We start from the raw sequence: 18,125 nt of genomic DNA, 5'->3' as shown, positions 1-18,125 counted from the left end.
TTTTATTGGTCACTGTACGCCCTCCATGAGCTAAAATGAGTCTGACTTTCCATGTGTGCAGGCATTTATCCAGCTGGGAACTGCAGAGGATGCAGAGATGCTGGTGAAGTATTACACTGTGAACCCCCTCACCATCCGAGGAAGACGGATCCGCCTCAATGTCTGCACCAAGTACAAAACCCTCAAGTGAGTACCTCAGACGTGTGACATGGTCTGTGACCTGGTGCAGGACTCTTTCCTCTTCTGTGCAGTAGGAAACACTAACAGAATTTTGTAACTTAGATTAAGTTAACAAAAAGCAAGTAAAGAAAATAAAGTAAATTTGACCAAAAAAAAAAGTAATTATAGAAAGTAAATAAGTAATAAAGCTAACTTGAGTAAGAAAAGTTAAGTCAGTAATGCATTAATGCTTCTGTGCTTCATGCAGTGTGAACGCAAGGAAGGGCGGAGGAGACGCTTCGAACAGGAAGAGTGGCAAAGCCAACTCCACCTCCTCCGGCACTGGAACCAGGACCTCCTCCAAAACCACCTTATCCAAATCATCCACCTCCAGGTCCAAAGAAGACAAGAAGAGAGAGGAGAAGGAGGAGGAGAAGAAGGAGGAGGAAGAGAAAGAGGAGAAGAAAGTGAAGGCAGAGCCAGAGGAGGAGGAAGAGGAGGAGGAGAAGGAAGTCTCAGGAGTGATGGAAGGAGGGGAGGATGGGGAGGGGGAGGAGCAGGCAGCAACTGATGGAGAGGGGGAGGAGGAGGAGGGAGCAGAGTCTGTGAATTTGACGGTAGAGGAGTCTGAGGATGCTCGACAGGAGGAGGAGGAGGAGGAGAAGAAAGAGGAGGAGAAGGTGAGAAAACAAAAAAGATGAAGAAAAATATATTAAAGCCAAATGTGATTCCTGGAATTAAACCGAACTGCACACAGGTTACTGATGATGTCACTGATGACACACCTGGAGACACGGGTGAGGTCAAGCAGGAGGCGGAGTCAGAGCCACAAACGGAAGCGGCAGAAACAGAAACTTCGGCCGAGGAGCACGAGAGCAAAGAGGAGGAGAACATGGAGGCGGCAGAGAGCTCAGAGGCGCCGGAGGCAGCGGAGGGAGATCTACCCGAAGAAGAGGTGACGCACCTGCTCTGTCCTTCAGTCTGTAATCCAGGAGTGGCACAGGTGTGTTAATGATGTCTCTTCCAGCAGGACTTCCCAGAGAACATGGAGGACTTTGTGACGCTGGACGAGCTGGAGGAAGACAACGACGAAGCCCATGGAGAGTCGGACAATATTGGTACCTGATCAGATCAATATTTAGAGATCAAAGTTAACACTTGTACCTGTAATCTGCTGCAGCACCAGCTTTTCCTTAAAAAAGTCATTTTCCTTCATGGATGTGAGGACGATGTCTTCAATCAACAAAAAGGTGTTTGAAATTAACGCACATCTTCCTCTCTGTTTGTGTCTCCTCTTCTCTGCAGACAACACGAGGCGAGGGGTACGTACCCGAGCGCCGTCGCTCTGATACCTTTAATATTTGACTTCATGTTTCTGTGGATCACTGCATCTCAGCTGCATGACACTCCCTCTAAATCTGATCCTCTGAGGTCACACTGTCACTCTAACTCTATTTAGTGCTTCGTCAGACGCGTTTACTTTGATAAATACTCTGAGTTTATAATAATCAATATGTTTATAATGGTGTTTGCTCAAACCTCCACACAGAGGAAAATTTTGCATTAATAATGATTTTTGATCCATAATATCTTTGCTTTTGTATGTAATTGCGCTAGCTTCAGACATTTTGAGATTTCCAACATAACTTTTGTTCAGAAACCTGTTTTCATTCACTCTGTTTCACTGGAATTCCTCAATTCTTGCTCCTCCCATCAGGGTATGAGGGTGGTGAACATCGTCGGCTTCAGGCGAGGGTACCAGTACCTCAACGAGCTGCTGAAACTCGCCCAGCCTTTCGGGAAGGTGGTCAAACACCTGGTGCTGGACCTGAGACCCGAGGTACACCAGAACTCACTCACAGTATTTAAAATATTTAAAATTAGAGATTAATTTTGAAAATCAGTAAAACTGAGAGCTCCTTTCAGTCGCTTGTGAAGCATCTTTTAAGGTTAAGGCGTACGCGTTACAGACATTTGTTCTGTGCCGTTTAAACACCTCTTTGTTTGTCTCCTCTCCCTCGTAAGGCGTTCCTTCAGTTCGCCACAGAAGAAGAAGCACGGGCAATGGCCAACTTCTACAACGGGAACATCACGGCGTCGGTGTGCGGGCGGCCGGTGAGGATCAGTCACTCCATGAGCTACCCCACCATCCAGGTGAGCATTCGGCTGGTTTTATTTCATTACACCACGCGACTTTGTTTGACTTTGTCAGACATGTTTGAAACCTCTATTCATGTGTCTGAGTCTGCTCTGTCACAGAACTGAGCCACGAACAAATGAAATGCACCACGTGAAACATCGGCCATCTAAAATCCAAAAAACTGGCGAAGATAAAGACAGCCCCCAGTTTTAATCTCCAGCGTATATTTCTGAGCTTCTCGTAGGGCTGTGCGATATGGCCAAAATCTCATATCCCCACAGAAGACAAAGGCTGTTAATGGTCCCACAATCTCATTTTCACCCCAGATTGTGGAATGCCATACCTCCATCTTTGCACTGTCTTGATTTTGTTGATTGTTTAAAGAAGCAGCGGAAGACTCATTTGCTCAGAGTCTCTTTTAACCAGTTTTAAACTACAAAAGCAGGCTGATGATCTGACTGTAACATGTTAGACTTTTAGTATGGAGTGAGAAAGTATTTAAGGGAACTGAACTCCTCATCTTGAGTTTTAAGGTCATTTCTGATCCCTGTAAATACAGACGAGGTCTGAAACATTGTGAATCTCAAAGCGAGATGTTTGACCTTCTGCACGAGAGTCTGTATATTTCATACTCTTTCCCTCATAACATTTGAAACATGACAGCAACTACTCCAGTTTAGAAAAGGGCTTCAAGGATTACTCCCAGTATGCTTCATGTTGGTAACGATGGACAACAGGGCAGTGGATGAATAGTCAGTTTTGCTTAGGAAGTGTCTGAAGTTAAATTCTCCACATATCAAAAAAAAATAGCTTCAATGCTTCCTCAATAAATCTACGGTCTCTCTGGATTAAGAGATGTATATAAATACCCTTAATCCAGATTATGAGCTAGATTAACTGATTCAGAGTGTATTTAAGGTTCTATAAAGCTCAGTTTGCATCAGTGACGTCTGTTTTACGGCAGCCTTTAGGATTATAATGAATTAATTTTGAGACCTTTTGAATTTCCCCAACTCTTTTCTTTGATTTGATCACGTTTTCTTTTCTGCTTGCTGTTCAGTCCGGTTCCAGCAAGGTGGTGTACATCGGTCAGCTCCCCAACAGCAAATACACCGACGAGGAAATCCTGAAGTTCGCCGAGCCATTTGGCAAGGTCAAAAAGTACTTCCTGAACAGGATCCGGAGAGAGGTACAAAACTAGGGCAAACGCACGCCTGAACTGAATCCATTTAATTACTGCTGCTTTAAAACTGTCCAACATTTTTCCTCAGTGTTTCCTCGAGATGTACAATGCCGAGGATGCCGAGAAGATGGCTGCCGATTATAAAGCGAAGTCTCCAAAGTTAAACGGGAAGCGCCTGACCATCTACGTGAGCAGGAAGTACAAGCAACTGAAACACGGGTGAGTGTCATCGTCGTCTTCTGTGGCCCCTGGGTGCATGAGTCACCGCTAACAGCTGTTCGACTGGCGACCAAATAAAAACTACAACCAATCTAGAAACACTCTTTTACCACAAGCAGCAGGAACTGTCGCTGGAACATGTTTCTGCCATTAACTGCTGGAAAATCCTGTATTTCCAGAATAATCTCCAGGCTGACATCTGAGTGCATGATGTCATCACTGTGCAGGAAACAAAAAAAATTATCACAAAACTTAAAAAACAATTCAGTCATGAAAACTTCGACTTGTTTAAACTTTAAATACTGTTTTTATGTTGAAGTGTCCCGAGAGCCTGCCCTCTAATGTCGGCCGGGGTTTTTCACTCTTTGGTTTGCTAATTTTGAGAAAAACGTTCGATGGTGAAAAGTCAAACAGCTCTTTCTGATGTTTTTATAAGCTTTGTTGAGGTTCTATGAAAGCCTTGGGACCAGCTGACTGTCGGGTCAGACGACTATTCTGTAGTGTTGATGAAACATCACATTTTAAAGCTTTGACCAAGGGTCACGCCTTGTTAGTCCAAAGGTTCTGTTCAGTTTTATCTGTACTCCTGTTTTTGAGGCTGTGGTGAAGAGCATACAGAGTTGCATGCTGGGAGTTTGTGTTTGTGTCACATTAAACGCTCTGTCTCATCTCACTGTGTTCACTCAGCCATCGAACGCCAAACACCGTGAAGAGAGCGAGTGACGACTCGCCACAAAAGTTCTCGAAAGATGCCGAGGAACCACCGGCCAAGAAACCTAAAGAGGAGGCCCAACCAGAGGTGGAGGAGGAGAAAAAGGAGGATGTGGAGAATCAGAAGGAGGAGGAGAAGCAGCAGGAGGAAGAAATGGAGACCCCTGATGTGAGCGAAGAGACAGCGGTGGAAGAAAAGTCGGCCGCGGAGAAAGTTCCTGAAGTTTCTGCTGAGAGGAGCAGCGAGGACGTGAGTCGTTTCTGAAGATCTTTAATGACCGACAACGGCGTGATTATTGATTACTTAAAATACAGTTGGATTAAACAAATTCTCTCCCCTCAGGAGAAACAGGAGGAGCTGGTGGAGCAGATGGAGACATTGACCAATCAGAGTGGGGAGACCGAGGCTCCTCCTCCTGCTGAGAACAAACCCAGCGTGGCGTCTATGCCGCTGCCACCGTACGACCCCAACACGCCCATTGGTGAGGACACTTTCTGATCACCAGGCAGTTGGCTGGTTTATGTTTTTAAAAAAAAAAAAGGCGTCATCAATACGATTGTTGTTTTCCTGCAGGTGTCGAACATGTGAAAGCAGGGTTTTACTGCCGCATCTGTTTCCTGTTTTACTCCAACGAAGACACAGCGAAGAAGACGCACTGCAGCAGCCAGGCGCACTACGACAAGCTCCAGGTGAGAACCAGCCCCGCCCCACTCATAGCTCCACCCACACATGACCTTTGAGCCTGAATCAGCTCCACACATCTGACACACGGCCCCACCAAGCAAACTGAAGTTTGTTTTGTTTTTCAGAAATACCTGGAGAAGGAGCAAAGCAAAGCGGAGAAGAAGGTGAAGACGACAACGCCGTGAGAACATCTGAAACTGAGGAAGAAGTGTGGATGGACTTTTTTAAAAATCTTTGTTTCTATAGCAACGTTTGAAGCACACATCGGAGCGACTTTCTGCTGCCGCTCTGTGGCATTGAACCCCGAAGGACTCGCTGTTTGTAGCCACGCCTCCTTTTTTTTTTTTGCTTTATTTCTGCAGGTATTGATTAGCTCTTTTATTGGTTCTTCTGTTGTCTAAACTGTCAGGAAAAGGAATACTGTGTTTAAGATCCCAATTTTAAAACTAAACAAAAAACTGATACCGTACAGGTGTTTACACAGCTGTCAATCACTTTCTTTATTCATCTAAAAACATCGGCTCAACAGAATCATCAGGCGACCCCAACTCCCCCTCTGCTCAGATCTTTCCCATAATTAAGCTACAGCGTCCTGAAGATGGACTCTCCTTACACATGTCACCTGAGTTCACGCAGGTCACATAAAAATGTGATTTTACTCCAGATTACCTCCGTGATCTTAAAATATTCAGAAACGTTCTGCTCCAGGCTGCCAGACACTATAATCTGGTTATTTTCAAAATAAAAGACCCAGTGTTTTGTGCTGTCACCATTGGTCTCGTGCCATTTAGTCACGGCTCGATTTTCATCTCTTTACCGCAGTCTCACCGCTACATCAGTGTTACGTTTGTAAACAATGAAGCGACAGATCAATGGCTGTGATTGTGAACTAGTCTTTGAACAAATCTATGACGGCGTCACGACTTCCTGGGTTGACATGTTGAACTGTAAGTTTCACTTTTTTTGGAGTTTTCTGTTGATGTTTTAGAAAAATAAAATAATAAAACCACTGTTGTTCATGTGAGATTATTTATTTGACAACACCACAGATTCTTAAATTACATAGCTTCTGTGAAGGTGCGGCATGAGTACAATTAGACAAACTGATCAGAGCCCAGGGAGCTGTTAATATTCTGACATTACAGCCTCTTTAAGACATTTTTCTTAATCTGACAGCACCTGAACCTGGTGTTTGTTTCTAAATCTTCTGGGTTGACCAATCAACACCTTTTAGGACTAGAGCACGTGAGTAGGAGAGAGCCTGGAGCTTAACAGAAATGTAAGCAAGTGGCTTTTTACAGTCACATCTCTTTCTCAAACATACAGTTGCTGTTCTGCATGACATAAAACTTAAATATTTACACATTTTTGGATTTTTCAGCAGAAGCTTTTTACAAAAAAAAAAAAATCTTTGCACAGAAACTTAAAGTCCAGTGGAGAACAGACAGAAATCAAATCATGTTTGGGATCTCAGTCCCGTTTCAGCTCTGATAAAGTCAACTAATAAAATCTGAAGGTAACCAATTTCTCTGCAGATGTTCAGCTCGTCCACGGATCCCTCCCAGTCTTCTCCTGAAAAACAAAACAAAACAAAGACTTAATTTAAATTCAGCTGAAAAATAAAAACTTAACATTAAAACCTTTTTTCCCTCCACCTGGTATTTGCTGTAATGCGACAGGCTGGTGCAGTGCTGCTGTTTGGCTTCATCCTCTTCAGCGAAGATCCGCTGACACAGGTTACAGAAATAACCGACGACCGGTCGCACGAACTCCGTCCCTACAAAACAAACAAGCGACAGTGAATGCACCGCTGCACACGTGTTTAAACTTCCTTATTATGCAACAGGAAGCAACAAACTAAACTGTAACTAAATGGGATTTCAAATAAGCTCAGAGGCTTTCTTACCAACAGGTTTGGTGGGTTTCTGAGGTTCAGCAGCGCCCTCTGCAGGTTCAAACTGGGGCTTCGCGTCCTGAAAGTAAAAAATCAGTCATGAGCTTTAATCCTGCACTTCAGGGCAGATTTTCATTTATTTATGGCCAAAAATCTTTTTCCATCATTAACCGTGTTTTTAACTGCTTCGCGATATATTTACATTTAAAGTCTATTCATCGCACAGGTAATTTTAATAAGAAATATTTCATGGCTGAGGCAATTTGAACAAAACTACATATTTAAGACTGAATTGCAGATAAAATAAATGGAGCTATTTTAACAGCTGATTCAACATTTGAGATCTGTCAAACACAATGGGAATGTCAGCCTTTTTAGAAATTTTGTTTCTAAAAAGGCTGTTTTGTTTTGGCGTTTTGAAACTACGTGAAATAGCATTTAAGACTTTGATGTTATCCTGGGGAAACTAATATTTCTGTTGAGCTGGGATCACAGCACCTTCGGGCTTTCAGTTATACCTGTTCAGGTGGTGGTTTTGAGGGCTCTGTAGAGGAGACTGGTGGATCTGGACTCTCTGCATCTTTCACATTTGGTCCTGCTTCCATACAAACGTCTATTGGTGTTTCCTGCTCCTCCTGCTTGACTGTGTGTGGTGTTTCCTTTTTGATATAATCTTTTTCAGGTGGCGCTTTATCAGCTGCTGGTTCCTCATTTTGTTGAGTATTTTCTTGCTTTAGTTCTTTCTTCACAGTTGTCTGAGGCACTGAATTATTGTCAGGAGCTCCTTTTGGTTCCAGCGTCTCGCTGTCTGGAATCTCTGCACACGATGACCCTTTCTCAGGAGTCTTTCTCCCCGCGGATTCCTTCTCCAGGGCCATTTTTAAGGACCTTTTCTGGAGGCTCTTTGTCCAACGATTCCCTCTTTGGAGACTTTTTGGACTCTTCTTCTGAAGTTTCTCTGAATGTAGACTTGTTTTCCAGAGTCTTTCTGGATGCGGACTTTTTCGCTGGAGTCTTTTTTGTTGTAGAATCCTTACCTGAAGTTTTTTTAGATGGCAAATCTTTCTCTGGAGTCTTTTTCCCAGTGGATTTCGTTTCCAAGGTGTTTTTGGCATCCTTTTCTGGAGACGTTTTGGATGTGGACTCTTTCTTTGGGGTCTTTTTCCCTGATGAGTCTTTCTCTGGAGGCTTTTTTGACCCAGAATCTTTTTCTGGAGTCTTTTTGCCTGATTTCTCTGATGTCTTCTTCGGGGACTCCTTCCTCCCTTTAGACCTCCTGTCGGTCTCGTCCTGGTCTGAGGTCTTGGATTTGCTTCGTTTCTCGCGCTTCCTGCCTCGACTGTCTTTGTCATCGCTGCCGTCCGAGTGAACAACCCATCTGCAGGAAAGGGGTAAAGTATGAATTTCATGATTAAAAGTTCACAGAAAAGAAATTAGGAAGAGTGAAGAGGCGGTTTCGGACCCGTTGTCAAGTCTGTAGTATTTGGTGGAGATGCGGGCTTTGAGTTTGGGGCAGTTGTGGATGGCTGGTTTGCTGACGAGCTCTTCAACAGCTTTCAGGGCCGCTGAAGAACTCGACATCTCAATGAAACCCTGAAACACAAAAAGAGTCTGAAAATGGTCCCAAAGGTAAAGAATCCACTCAACTCTGAACACTAAGGGTCACAACATAAACAGGATCGACGTAATTACTATAACTCTTACTGCTAGTAGCAAATACCAAAGCCAACATACACAAACACAGCAATGTAAGATAGCCTCAAGCCAACTTGGCTGGCCAATCAACTTCCATATTATTTTTTTTTTTTATCCAATAGGATGGAGGAGCCTGATGATGCACAGGGATTATAATCATCATTCCTATTGCTGGGCTGAATCAACACAGTTTGGATTCCTCTATCAGCTGACAGAGGTCATGAAAATGACTGTGATGAATGATGTATATGATCAATGTATCCTTTATGCAGTTTGTATTCAGGCTCATAACTGTATCAAATTTGATTTTCATTTACAAAGATATTCACTTTGTATCATGTATTTATAATCGGTATTTAAATTTTAAAAAGCTAAAAAATTATTTTTTTTTTAATTTTTTATATTTTTTATCTCATCTCATTTTCTTACTGACCTCTCGTCGATTGCCAATCAGGTAATAGCGCACCACCTTCCCAAAATTTCGCAGCAGTTGGAAGAAGTCAAAGAGGGCGTAATTAGGTGGTAGGTGGCCGAAGTAAAAAACCCTGCTGGATTTCGATGTTGACTGCAAGCAAAGAAAGAACAAACTGTTAAATCAGCAACATATCAGACAAAAACTCAGCCGTTATATTAAAGGTAACACTTACCTTGGGCTCATCTGCTGATTCTCCACCTGCAACAAAATCAAACAGGAAGAATATCAGAAACTGAACAGTGAGCTTTAAAAGTCAACCAAACGTGCTGGTACAACAATATGTTTTTGTGTTCAGCATCACAAGACTTCCAGGTATACCTTGGTCGTCAGAGTCATCTTCTTCCAGTTCATCCAGAGTGATGCAGTTTTCCAGGTCTACAGGGAAGTCCTCCTGAAAAAGCACATCGCTCCAACTGAATCCCTTTTTTCCACTTTAAAGCTTAAAATATGTCCACACTAACATGTTCATCTAAAAGTCTTTACCAAATCCTCCTGTAGAGGAGTCTCTGTTGCTTCCTTTGACTCCTCTACTTCCTCCTTCTCTTCCTTCTTTATCTCCTTCTCCGACGCAGGTTTCTCCTCAATGCCAGGCTCTCCACCTATCACCTCCTTTACTTCATCTGTAAGGGAGGTTTTTTTTTTTTTAACAAAGTCAAGCATTTCCTTTGTTTTCCTTTAAAGCCAGCTTTGCTGTGAAAGCTCAGCTCTCATTTTCTACCTTTTTCAGGTGCTCTCTCTTTAGGACTCTCTTTTTTCTCTTCCTCTTGCAGAGCCTCCTCATCGTCATCTGCCAGATTCTCTCCATCCTCAGCAATCACCTCCATCCCCTCGATGTCGCTCTCCTCTCCAGGCAACCTGAAGTGGCATCTTTAGTTAAGACTGTTCTAGTTTCACTTGCAGAGGCTTTTCTGCAAAAAAAAAAAAAAACCCAAAACAAAAAACAGCAACATGAGGAACTCACGCTGCCTCCCCCTCCACTTCTTCTGTGTTTGAAACTTCAGGTTTGGAGTCTTCGAGAGGAGACTGTTGTCCTTTGGATGTGGACTCTGCATCTGTGTAGAAAAGAAGATTTAACACCAGCCTGTCTGGAGCGACTGGTCCTGGCATCGTGTTGCGTTTTCTTACCTGGTTTCTCTGGTTCTGCCGTCTTTTCTCCGTCCCGTCTGGAGGACTTGTTGCTGGATCTCTCTCTAGACCTGGATTTCTTATCTCTGCTGGATTTTTCCACGGATCTAGATTTGCTCCTGCTTTTTCTTTCTTTGCTTGACTTTTCTTGGGTTGTAGACTTGGTTTTTGTCTCTCTGCTGGACTTGTCTCTGGATGCGGACCTGGTCTTCTGGTCTCTGTTGGATTTTTCGCTCGATTTGTCTGGCTTCGTCTCTTGGGACCCTTTCTTGCTTTTCTTGTTGGATTTTTCTTTTGTTTTTTCTCTGGACCCTGACTTAGACCTGGTCCTGGTCCGCTTCTCACTAGTGGACTTATCTCTGGACCTGGACCGGGTTCTGCTCTTCCTTTTTCTATCCAACTTGTCTTGGGACCTAGATCTAGTTTTGGCATCTCTGCTGGATTTTTCTTTAGATTTATCCCTGGACCTGGACCTTGTTCTGGTCCGTTCCTCTTTGCTGGCCTTGTCTCTGGATCTGGACCTTCTTTTCTTATTTTCTGTCGTTCTGTCTCGGCTCGAGCTCCTTGTCCTCTTGGTGGTACTCTTCTTCATACTTTCGTTTTCTTCTTCGTACCTCTTGGCTTTTGAAACCCGCCTACAGGACAGACCAGACAAAAGCAGGACCATTATCACTGATCACCCCCTGGATGATAATCCGCCAGTTACCTTCCTATCGGGTCGGTCGTACTCACATGAGAGTCTTGTACTCTCCAGAGAAGGAGACACAAATCAAGTCACTGTTGATCCTCAGAGTGTTGGACAGATAATAATCCACCAGCTTCTGAGCATCAGGGGCGTTCTTCATCTCAACGAACACCTGAAAACAACACCTTGTATGTGTTTTCTAAAGTCTTTTAAAGTGGTTATTTAAGAAAAACAAAGAAACTGTCTTCCTCTCCGGTATAGTTTTTTAAATGGGCTGAGCCTCACCATTGACGGCAGGAACAGGGTGTAGAGCGGCGGGCCGAAGCGTTTGATGATATTGATCAGGTCGGATTTTCCATCTTCTCCTGATGGAGCGGGCGTGAAACTCACCACCCGGGAGCTCTGAGGAGACATCAAAGTGTGAAGAGACTTTATCAACAATGAAAACAGACGTTTTTCTAAATATTGAACTGTACAACGTCACAAAGAGGGAATACTCTCATATGGCCCGGCTGTAACACAGAAGCCCCACCTGCCTGCAATCAGGGATTTCCCTGCATGTAAAAAAAAAAAAAAAAAAAAAAAAGCTGACACCTCTCGCTGTGTTTGTGAGACGGGAGCTTTTCCAGACTGAGATATTTTTCTTAGTAATAACCAAACGTTTGACACTGGGACTTTCTGTACTTTTCGTATGCAGCAAAAACTGGACACTGGAAGTGTTTCTCTTCTACCTGGAGAAAGTTGAAGGCGTTGGAGACGCTGAACTCGATCTGCTCTCCGTTCACAGTTGGAGGATAATTGCTGTGAAACTTCACCAAGTCTTTGGCCTGATCAACCGAGCCCATCTCCACGAAGCCCTGCAGGGTTTAAACCCACTTTAATAACGCTCAAGTGCAAAAAAGAGAAAGAAAGCTGCTGCTCGTCTTTAAATGAACGAACATGCAAATATCATCAGTGTGATGATGAAGAACCTCGCAGACTCACCAGAGACGGAAACATGATGACCTTGATGATCTTCCCGAACGGTTCAGCAAGCTTCCTGAGGTATTTCTCATCGACAGACTGAGACGGAAACTTGATGCACACTACCTTCCCTTTCTCCAAAGTCTGACAGGAAACAAACACAAAGACTTTCAGCTGATTCAGGAGGGGCTAAACCGAACCTCATCGAGATCTTAGACACATGTCTCTACCTTCTTTACCTTCTTCTGCTTCGACTTGCTATTCGACTGCGATGCTGCCGAACAGAAAGAACAAGTTTAAGCAGAAAAACTTAAACGTATAAACACAAAGGCACAGCCCAGTGAGGCAGACTTACTTTGACTAGCTGCCGGGGCGCCTTTTCCTCCATCTTTCTTCTTCTTCTCTGATTTATCGTCCCTAAAAATGACAAAAAGAGGACGATCAAACAAATTAAAAACCGAGCCACTGAATGAAAAACAAACATCTTATCAATAAAAAAAAAAAAAGCTGATCACAGCAGCTTTGGATCAATATCAGGACCGCTAACATCTGGACCAAAAACCCGTCCTTCAATTATTAGAAAAATAAAAAATTGATTGATTTTTGGCACGGGTCACAGCTTTTTATTAATTTTTTTCCCCAGACTTAGTTGGCTGTGCTGAATGAACATCGCTCATATTTGCCATTCTTTCTTTTTTTTTAATTTTAGAATTGTTGTCTCAGTTCCTTAAATTAGTTTAAAATAGCTAAGCTACACAAAAATGGCCACATTTCATCCTGGAGCCAAAAAATGCTCAATTGAAAATCACTGATCCCACATTTATCTTGACATCAACCAAAGCATTTCTTTAATGTTGGATCACTCGCCTTCAATTTGAAATTTTTATTTTATTTGTCCGCCAGGTGGCACTACTTTTTAACTATTCAAAGCATGGACACAGTAATTCGGTGGTCATTTTCGGTGGTCACAAGTCAAAAAGTTAATCAATTCAAATCTGCTGGCTGCTGCTGCTGCAAGCCCCTCTCCTCAGCAAGCGTAAGGGCGGTGTGAGTTTTGCACGAACAGAAGGAGAAGAGCCAGCAGCGCCATGTGGGAAGCTTACCCACAATAACCAGTCTGTCCATTTGCAGCCTCTGCTCCACCTCAGCTGGGGTCCCTATTCTTTAAAGAACTATATCATTAATACTTGACATTTATATTTCAGGCTGAAGTAGTTTTAAAAGATCGAGCAATTTAAAATGGGAAACTTACTAAAAAATATTTTTACAGTCGTTTGTTGAAATGTGGCGCTTTGGTTAAATTATATGTCATATCCTTGTAAATTGGTCAACGTTTTTCAGGGTTCATTAACATCCACGTTGTTCAGTTGATCCATGTTTTTTTGGCTCGCTGATTATTTATTCACATCAAAAAAAAACAACATTTCATCTTTGAGGCATGCCAAAGTTTTCCACTTTGATAAAATTCAGATTTCTGTTCAGAGGCGTGAGAACGATGATGTGGTTTCGGTCACTGACCTTCGGACCGTCTGCATGCGGCAGTCCCAGTTAGGAAACCTGTGGAGCAGATGGGAGAGCGTTATTAAACCCTGCAAGCAGTAGATGGAGAAACTTGGCGTTGATGTGAAGTAAACTCACTGCTGCAGGAGGCTGAGCTGTCCATCTGCATGGTGCCTGCCGGTCACGTGCTGAATCCAAACCTAAAAACAACAGGAAGTAAACCCGTTACCATCTCTCTTTGTGGCACTCCGGTCTTGTAGGACACGTGCAGCTCCCATCATCCTTTGCTGCTGAATGCAGACCCTCACACCACCCACACAGACTGCAGAGAGAGAGATTCGAGGACAGGTGCACTTACCTTCTGCGACAGTACAGTGATATCACACAGCGAGCACGAGTACGGGAACAACGGTGGGACCTTCCCGTGGAAATCCAGAGCTTCTTTCCGTGTAGGCATTGAGGGCGAGGACTGACTGCTCCTCGTGGAGGACGTGTCACGGCGGCTTGCCAGAGGTTTGGACTGGTGCTCGCTAGGAAGAGGAGAAGCCGTCACCAGCGCTGATGACCTGTAATCAGCTGGTCCAGCCTCGGAGAATCGAGATGACGGCGCTCTATCTCCTCGCCTCGCTGGGCTGTAAGAAGGAACTGGACCAGCCTTACCATAATCAGAGGGGCCCTGCCTGCGGTGGAAGTCCACCGTGTACCCCAACGACGATGATAAGGATGACGATGGTGGCAGCTCTGCTCGGCCGGAGCTCACGGTAATCGGATTATTCCAGCGATCCATGAGCTGCTCCGAGGGAGGAGGTGGTGGTGGCAGGTGGTCCAGCGGGTACTGGACCGACGTGCGATGGAGCTGGTCCCAGTCTCTAGAGGAGGAGGAGCTGCTCGTGGCGGATCGATGGGTGGAGCTGGGAGGGTAGGAGGAAGAGGAGGAGGGAGACGGAGCCCGGGGAGGGAAAGGTTTGACGGTCCCTTTCTTGCATTTGATCTGTCTGAGGATGTGTGGCAGAGACTCAATAGTGAGGACGTCTTCAGGCAGCTCGGCTAGCAGCGCCAGATCACTGGGCTCCAGACCGCAGCTGCTCAGGATGCTCAGAACATTGTCCTGCGATGACTGCAGCACTCCAGAGCCCCTGGACGAGGACGGGCAGGAGGAGGAGACAGAGAAGGAGTCTTGTGGCTGCCTGTAAAAGTCACGGTCCGCTGAGGAGTGGCGGTAGTCCACAGATCTGTAAGGCCCGGGATCAGTTCTGAGGTCGGTGTCAGACGGCGGCTTTCTGTACGGGTAATTCTGAGACATGATGGCGAGCTGTGGAGAAACGCTCTGGGCGTTTCCTGCAGACAGAAGGTGTCAGGGAAGACAGAAGACGTAAAAGGTGATGTGAAGGTGGAGGACGAGTTGCCCTGAGAGAAAACACTTAAGAGTGAACACCACGTGCTCAGGAAGTGAAGAAAGAAAAAAAACATTTTCTAGATGGTGTCACGTCTGCCTCGGCTACTTTATGATAGGAAATTGCTGATAATGTAAACAAAAACATAAAAAGTGTTCATCCTGATACAGTTTTGGTGAAAGATGAAGTACACCCTCTTTCAGATGTAAGGTTTTAAGTATGAGGACATGCAGAAGCAGCGTGTGAAAAACGACACACCCAGCAGCAATAACTGAGTTATCACAGTGGAGGAGTTCTGGTCAAACTCTTCTTGCTTCAGTTCATTGAGGTTTGCAGCAATCACTCATGGACAGCTCTGTGAATGTCCCACCCACAGCATCTCAGTCAGGCTGAGGTCTGGACCATTGCAGCATTGGGATTATTTTCTTTTTCAGCCACTGTTGGAGATTTGCTTCTGTGCTTTGGATCACCATCCTGCTGGACAACTGAACATCAGCTGAGCTTTAGCTGTGGGACAGGTGGTCTCACGTTTGACTCAAGAATACTTTAGTAGAGAAAAGAGTTCACTGTTCACTCAGGGACTGCAAGGTACCCAAAACATGAACCTTCCACCACCGTGCTGACAGCTCGTTTGAGGCGATTGTGCTTTGCAAACCTATGTTGTGCTGCCATGTTCTTCTCAGAGAGAAGAGGCTTTCTCCTGGAAAACCTTCCAAACAAGCCACACATGTTATTCTAATTGTGCTGTCATGAACTTTAACATGCTAACTGAGGCCTGTAGTCTGACACGGAGCTCTTGGGTTTTCTTGTAGTTGATCATTGCACGGGCTGAGCTCGGGTGAATTTGCTGGGATGTCCCCTCCTGGGAAGATTGTTCTGTTAACACACCTGAGTAATCCAGACCACCATAATTCCGCTTCGATGAAGATCAACTAATCAATGCGTTTGATTACCAGCACCCGGCTGCTACTTACCCTCTTCATTCCCATGTAACCCGTAAGGATGAACTTTGTTTTTCACACTCTGCTTCTGTCTAGGTTTTTGTGAAATAAATAATGACACATGTAATATGTCATCTGTTGCTGTTCATCTGAGGTTGTATTTAAATGATTTTAAGGCCTGCTAAGAATCAGATGATTTTCATTACATCCTGATACTGAAAACCTTTGAATTTGAAGCAGGTGTACTTTTCTTTTTAACCACAGTTGTACACAGTTAACGTAAAATTACGGCTGTTCATATAACGATATATATCGGATGACGATATAAAAACATCTATCGTTTCATTTTATGCTATCGTTTGTTTAGTGGTGTCGCAAAATAAACTGTTTACGGCAATATTTTTTTCATCGTTTTGATGGTCACTGTAGTGGCTATATTAATTTCTTAAAGTTCTTTCTTTCTCTTATATTTAATATAACCACACTACAGATGGACAAGCGCCTGCTTTATGCATTGTTGTTAGCAACAACGACGGTAAAACCATCGCGTGTCCGCTGGTTTACTTTGCACATAAACCTTTCACAATAAAGCTCAAGATCCTGTTGAGACTTTTTCAAAATAAACCGAATCACGTGAAAGAGCAGATTATTTACGGATGAGAAGCCAAAAAGAGCCGTCAGGTGCTAAAAAATAAACCTTGGACTCAAACGTTAGAACAGGCTTTTCCCCGCAGCACGTTGTGTAATAAATACTCACAAAGCAAACGGCGGCCGTTACAACTTATGTCTAAAAATGCATCGTTTCATGCATCAGTTAAAACACTCGACTCCAGGTACTAGAAACGCTTCACGCAAGTCGAGCTGCCCGAGATTCACAGAATTTACAGAAAATTTTAAATTTTGTGATTTGTATCGTTATCGGGACAATAGATGTCTTATATCAGGTTATGAGATTTTGGTCATATCGCACAGCCCTACGTAACATTATAGAAAACCAGAAAAGTGATAAGAATATATCCTGCTGATCCCTAAATGCTGTTAGTTTAAGCTTCAATAAAATAAAGAAGAAATTAATAAAAAATAAACACAGTTCTTCTTTAAACTGCTAGCTTTAGAGGTCTGTACAACAGATTATCTGCCATCATCTTCTCCTATCCCACCCTCCTCTGTCACACCAACTCTCTGCATGTCCTCCTTCATTAAATCCATGAACATCTTCTGACGTCTTCCTCTTTTCTTCCTGCCTCGCAGCTCCGATATATCCACTCTCCGTCCTCTGCAAATGTCCATGATACCAGATATTCAAACCCATCTAAACTTTTACTCTCTCTGCTCTTCACATGTCCACCTCCCCACCTCTCATTCACACATGTATTCTGTCTTGCTTCTACTGACTTTCATTGCTCTTCTCACCAGAGCATATATTCACCTCTCCACACTTTTGTTAGAGATCACAGTGTCGTCAGTAAACATTAACGTAAACAGAGACTCCTCCCTGAACTCATCTGTCAGCCTGTCCATCACCACTGCAAACACGAAGGAGCTCAGAGCAGATCCTTGATGCAATCCCACTCCCACCTTGAAACCATCTCGCTGTCCTCATTTATATCCTGCCCTTATACCTTCACTTCTCAACCACTCCTGACTTCCTCATGCAGCATCAGTTTCTCCTCTGCCTACCATATTCTTTTGACCATTTTTTATTATCAGTGTTTTGTTATTTTTTATTTTTTTGGGGGGGGATCAGTTTAACCAGCTGGTATTAAGTTTAAATATAGAGACACTGACGCAGGTAGACTGTGTTTTACAGGTGGAACTATAACGCGACACAGAAACATATAAAATGTTGGACATAGAGCGGGGAAAATGCATGTAATTTTCATTAATGTAGAGCAGGGTTTGTGCAGGATTGGTGTAACCCGAATTAATCCTCTCTGATCAGAGATGTGTTGAACGTTCAGCGAAAGAGGCTCCTAGGAAATTCAGCGCGCAGTGGTTTCATTATGGTCGAACTGAAAGTGTGATCTAAGAAAATGCCGAGTTTCAATCAGAAACATCGTCGAACAAAACCGAACCAAAAAACCCGTCTAATTTCTAACCTGTGTAGAAAAAAACTCCGCTAACAGTTAGCTAGCGGCTAATGTAGAGGAGGAAATAAAATCAGCGGCTCACCTCAAATCACCGCTGCACCCTCTCAGGTGATCCACGCAGCTCCAGGCAAAAAAACAACTCGTGGACCTTGGACCTGCCGCTGGTTTGGTTTTCCACGAAAACAGATGCAGAAAGTCGACGATTGAAAGCCGCAAATAACCTAGCTGTTTCGTCTTCTTCTTCTTCTTCTTCTTCCCCTTCTTAG

The 18,125-nt window shown here is 43.8% G+C and overlaps 2 protein-coding genes across 17 annotated transcripts in view; one reads left to right on the top strand and one right to left on the bottom strand.

Annotated features, from left to right (window-relative positions):
• Window positions 1–6,107, top strand: part of matr3l1.2 (matrin 3-like 1.2) — a 25,972-nt gene extending 19,865 nt beyond the window's left edge. For 8 of the 13 annotated variants that reach the window (XM_040043007.1, XM_040043006.1, XM_040043000.1 and 5 more), the window contains 13 exons: window positions 62–186; window positions 428–839; window positions 917–1,114; window positions 1,187–1,277; window positions 1,465–1,481; window positions 1,877–1,999; window positions 2,185–2,313; window positions 3,360–3,488; window positions 3,571–3,701; window positions 4,389–4,662; window positions 4,756–4,894; window positions 4,987–5,102; window positions 5,223–6,107. In XM_040043007.1, the coding sequence (XP_039898941.1) occupies window positions 62–186; window positions 428–839; window positions 917–1,114; window positions 1,187–1,277; window positions 1,465–1,481; window positions 1,877–1,999; window positions 2,185–2,313; window positions 3,360–3,488; window positions 3,571–3,701; window positions 4,389–4,662; window positions 4,756–4,894; window positions 4,987–5,102; window positions 5,223–5,282 (1,944 nt within the window). In that variant the 3' untranslated portion in view covers window positions 5,283–6,107. The remainder of the gene's footprint in view (window positions 1–61; window positions 187–427; window positions 840–916; window positions 1,115–1,186; window positions 1,278–1,464; window positions 1,482–1,876; window positions 2,000–2,184; window positions 2,314–3,359; window positions 3,489–3,570; window positions 3,702–4,388; window positions 4,663–4,755; window positions 4,895–4,986; window positions 5,103–5,222) is intronic. The other 5 variants (XM_040042992.1, XM_040042993.1, XM_040042996.1 and 2 more) reach the window with 3 other exon arrangements.
• LOC120740557 (matrin-3-like) lies at window positions 5,433–18,125 on the bottom strand. Of its 4 annotated transcripts, none has more exons than XM_040042989.1 (22): window positions 17,942–18,125; window positions 13,793–14,841; window positions 13,573–13,634; window positions 13,453–13,491; window positions 12,290–12,351; window positions 12,165–12,208; window positions 11,956–12,078; window positions 11,703–11,828; window positions 11,257–11,373; window positions 11,019–11,143; window positions 10,287–10,921; window positions 10,123–10,213; window positions 9,880–10,016; window positions 9,645–9,781; window positions 9,480–9,552; window positions 9,334–9,359; window positions 9,120–9,251; window positions 8,454–8,584; window positions 7,510–8,369; window positions 7,004–7,070; window positions 6,753–6,874; window positions 5,433–6,669 (listed from the first exon to the last, which is right to left on the bottom strand). In XM_040042989.1, the coding sequence occupies exons 2-19, from the start codon at window positions 14,735–14,737 to the stop codon at window positions 7,829–7,831; spliced, it is 3,546 nt and encodes a 1,181-aa protein (XP_039898923.1). In that variant the 5' UTR covers window positions 14,738–14,841; window positions 17,942–18,125; the 3' UTR covers window positions 5,433–6,669; window positions 6,753–6,874; window positions 7,004–7,070; window positions 7,510–7,828. The 4 variants fall into 4 exon arrangements, with proteins under 4 accessions (XP_039898923.1, XP_039898921.1, XP_039898924.1 ...); XM_040042987.1 differs by having other exon boundaries at window positions 13,793–14,772; XM_040042990.1 differs by having other exon boundaries at window positions 12,174–12,208; window positions 13,793–14,772.

Source organism: Simochromis diagramma, unplaced genomic scaffold (genome assembly GCF_900408965.1).
Source record: "Simochromis diagramma unplaced genomic scaffold, fSimDia1.1 OVJJ01000433.1, whole genome shotgun sequence".
NCBI classification, from domain to species: Eukaryota; Metazoa; Chordata; class Actinopteri; order Cichliformes; family Cichlidae; genus Simochromis; species Simochromis diagramma.
Note: the sequence above shows the minus strand (reverse complement) of the source record. Positions and strands in the feature narration are given on the sequence as shown.